This window comes from Triticum dicoccoides, chromosome 3A (genome assembly GCF_002162155.2).
Source record: "Triticum dicoccoides isolate Atlit2015 ecotype Zavitan chromosome 3A, WEW_v2.0, whole genome shotgun sequence".
NCBI lineage: Eukaryota > Viridiplantae > Streptophyta > Magnoliopsida > Poales > Poaceae > Triticum > Triticum dicoccoides.
The window spans coordinates 431429762-431432930 of record NC_041384.1 but is presented as its reverse complement, the minus strand read 5'-3'; the positions used below and the strand labels follow the sequence as shown (position 1 = coordinate 431432930).

Sequence of the window (3169 nt, the reverse complement as noted above, 5' to 3'; positions counted from 1 at the left end):
TGTAATAAGGGCCATATGTTTGCATTGGGATATGGTCCGGCTAGTTTCCCTCTTTAGATTTTTTGTATTTTAGGTGACTCTTTCTTATTTCCATATATAGAGCAAAGTGGTCCACGGTCCCCCCTTGTTAGCCCGGTAGGCTCACTAGTAGGGTTGTCAATGCTGGCGTCGTGCAGTCCTCGGCCCACGAGCAAAGGTTCCTGGCCCATGAACGGTTCCGAGTACGTGACGAATGTTTCAGACTTTTTTTAGTAGTATTTTTTTTCCAGCCGTGCTATGCTCATGGTGTGGGCTGGGCTATTTCCACTCGTTTCTCTCTCTCCTCATCCATTCTGTTCTCCCTCCTCCGTCCCGATCTAGATCCCACCGCCCAATCCTCTCCCCTTCCCCTCCATCTCCATGGCGAGCCACCTCCCCCTTTCACATCTGGCCGCGCCTCCCAAACCCTCTCCCACCTCCATCGCGGTGCTTCCCAACGGGCTACCTCCATCTGCACAAATACCAACGAGATCCGGGTTGACGGGACACCGATGATATAGTCATCAACCGCCGCCCCCCGGTGCCTCGTGCGGGGTGAGGGGTGCGGGGTGTGTCATCCACTTCGGATCTGGCCGCGGCACGGGAATGGTCCATCGGATCGGGCGGTGATTGCAAGCTCTGCTCAAATTTGAATCGGAATAAACCTGGCTGAATTTGCAATCTGCACTATGGAGGTACATGCTGCGATTAACTAGGTTTTGAGTTCATAATCAATGTTTTGCGGACAGCTAAATTTTGTTAGCAGACCTCTCGCCAAGCAACTTTTATCCCTGCGACACTGAAGAAACAGAAGCTTGCGATCATCATGAAGCGGCTTTCTCTTTCCACGGTGTGCACATGACCACTCTTACATGTTTGATAGCTCTCAATATAGGTAAGTGCATTTGGAAGAGTGTTCAAACATGAATTGAAGGATGACTATCATATAAGCTTCTTGCTTGAGAATGGCACAGGATATGGTACCATGCAGTCTTGAGTTGAGATATTTTTTGTTTACAAACAAGCATGGTTTATTCAGCCTAGACTAATACTGTACATGTACTGTAATATTCAGGATCAGTACGGGCTGTGGCGAGCCATCAACTCTTCATGCAGAGTTAATGTCTATTTGCACTGTATGCTATTATTCCTTAGTGACCATGATCACTTCCCCTTACTTGGTGTTCTCTCTCGAGTCGCAGAGATGGTGACTACGTTGTTGGTGGTGGTGGTTTGAGAGAAACTGAATTGAAAAGGTTCCTAGACCTATACTCTGTGAGGTATCATATGCAATTGGGATTCAAGTTTTTCATAATTTTCTGTAGCTTGATACTGTGCCAAGCCACGATCCTATCTCCTCTCTGCCGTGGTGTAAGTGATGCGGGGAGGCCAGTGTGGTTGAGGGAGATCTTGCCCGTAAGGTGCCATTTGGCCTACTCCTCTTGTCCTCAGCCCGTTCAAGTGCTGGGATTTGAAAAGCTAGAGATGCATTTTTTCCAGGGAGTCTGACATGGATTTTAAAACTGAGAAGGAAGTGTCAAAACTTATCAAAAGTAAACAATTTGTTCCCTCTTGGCCTTTTGTTTACAAATGCACTATTATTGAGATAGAGAATGCACGTCAACTGCACAACAAATTATCATGACTTTCAATTTTCCAATCTTTCCACATAATTTTGTTTGTATTGTTTAGTTTGCTTTCTCTTTTCCAATCTTGCACGTAATTTTGTTGTCAAACAGATGGGCCGTGAGTTTGGATTTCGGCGTGGCCGCTGCTCATTCTGCCACCTTGCTACATGTCCTCACTGCGGACTGCACCCAGTCCGCCTCCACTGTGTCCTGCGCTGCTTCGGCATCCCATTACTCGTAGGACAATGGCCCCGCGGCGCCGACGTCATCGACCACAGCAATGCCGACGCTGCCTGGGACGTGTACTGGATTGAGGCTCTGTGATACGAGTAGATTACCCAAGAGGGTTCACACTTGCATATCAGTGTTCACAAGTGCTACTAGTAGTACTATGTTTTAGGTTGTTGTTGCTGCTCCTTCGAGTTGTGATATTTCTGGCATGATCTCCTCCAGGACCAGGAATGTACATTTGAATTTCTGATTTGAGATGGATCGTGGAATAAGTGTGTCTTGTTAAATTTAGTAAACCCAGAACCAGGTTAGGTGTTGAGAATCAAATGCTTTCGCATTCAAAATGAATGATTGGAAAAGAAATTAAAAAACATGTCACTAATTACTCCTCGAATGCAAAACAAAACCAACAGGACATCCATTTTTCTTGGGCCGGCGTTGCGGCAGTCTCCTGGCGCTGTGGTAAACGAAGCCTTGACTTCTTGTATGAAAGTCTGTAGCTCGGCTGTGCACAGAGCCACGTGACATGTTCAGTCTCCAGTGATCTTCACGTGCTTTTGGTGCATCACCCGTGACAGGGCATTGTAACTGATGGGCACAGTTTTTTACACCCTCGTTTGAATAGAAACGAACATGTACCGAAGGCCCCTTCACCATTCATCTGCGCACTTCAATGCCACGATTCCATCAACAGTTAATACACTGCGAATGCATAGGACATGTTGGACTTCGCGGTGGAGTGAGTTCAGGTGGTGACGATGACAGGCGCTCGGTGGTTGGGAGGCACGGTCGGCGCAAGTCCTGCATATTTCCCGGATGATGCTTGTCGTCAAAGTCGGAGCTGTCAGTTGTTCGTGCACGTGGCCATCTGTTGGCACGTGCCATCGTGGCTTATATTCCATGTCGGTGGTCAGGTTGACCGGTGGTGCTCATGCTCTATTTTCACATCAATATTCTCTATGTGTGTATTACTCCTCACGGTTGGCTAGTATCATCGTATCATCATAATAACACAAAAACTTTGTTTTTCATTGCACAAACCTTGCACGATCATATGTGTGCATTCTTTTTTATTGGAGCGCACACCCTTCATATCATGAACTCTTGACCTTGCTCTATTTTCACATCAATACTCTGTGTGTGTGTGTTACTCCTCACGGTTGGCTAGTATCCCCGTATCATTATAATGACACAAGAACCTTTATTTGCCATTGCCTAAACCTTGCATAACCATATATGTGCGCTCTTTTTATAGGAGCGGGCACCTTTTATATAATGAACTCCTGGCCTTT

At 46.5% G+C, this 3169-nt stretch overlaps 1 protein-coding gene across 8 annotated transcripts; it reads left to right on the top strand.

Moving 5' to 3' along the window:
• Positions 1-296: 296 nt before the first annotated feature.
• On the top strand, positions 297-2149 carry LOC119268422. 8 transcript variants are annotated; one of them, XM_037550045.1, is made up of 5 exons: positions 297-913; positions 1094-1135; positions 1221-1439; positions 1519-1571; positions 1758-2149. In XM_037550045.1, exons 1-5 carry the CDS (start codon positions 891-893, stop codon positions 1766-1768), a joined length of 348 nt encoding a protein of 115 aa, XP_037405942.1. In that variant the 5' UTR covers positions 297-890; the 3' UTR covers positions 1769-2149. The 8 variants fall into 8 exon arrangements, 3 of the variants coding, with proteins under 3 accessions (XP_037405942.1, XP_037405943.1, XP_037405941.1); XM_037550046.1 differs by lacking the exon at positions 1519-1571 and having other exon boundaries at positions 1221-1298; XM_037550044.1 differs by having other exon boundaries at positions 1519-2149.
• The last annotated feature ends 1020 nt before the right edge of the window (positions 2150-3169 follow it).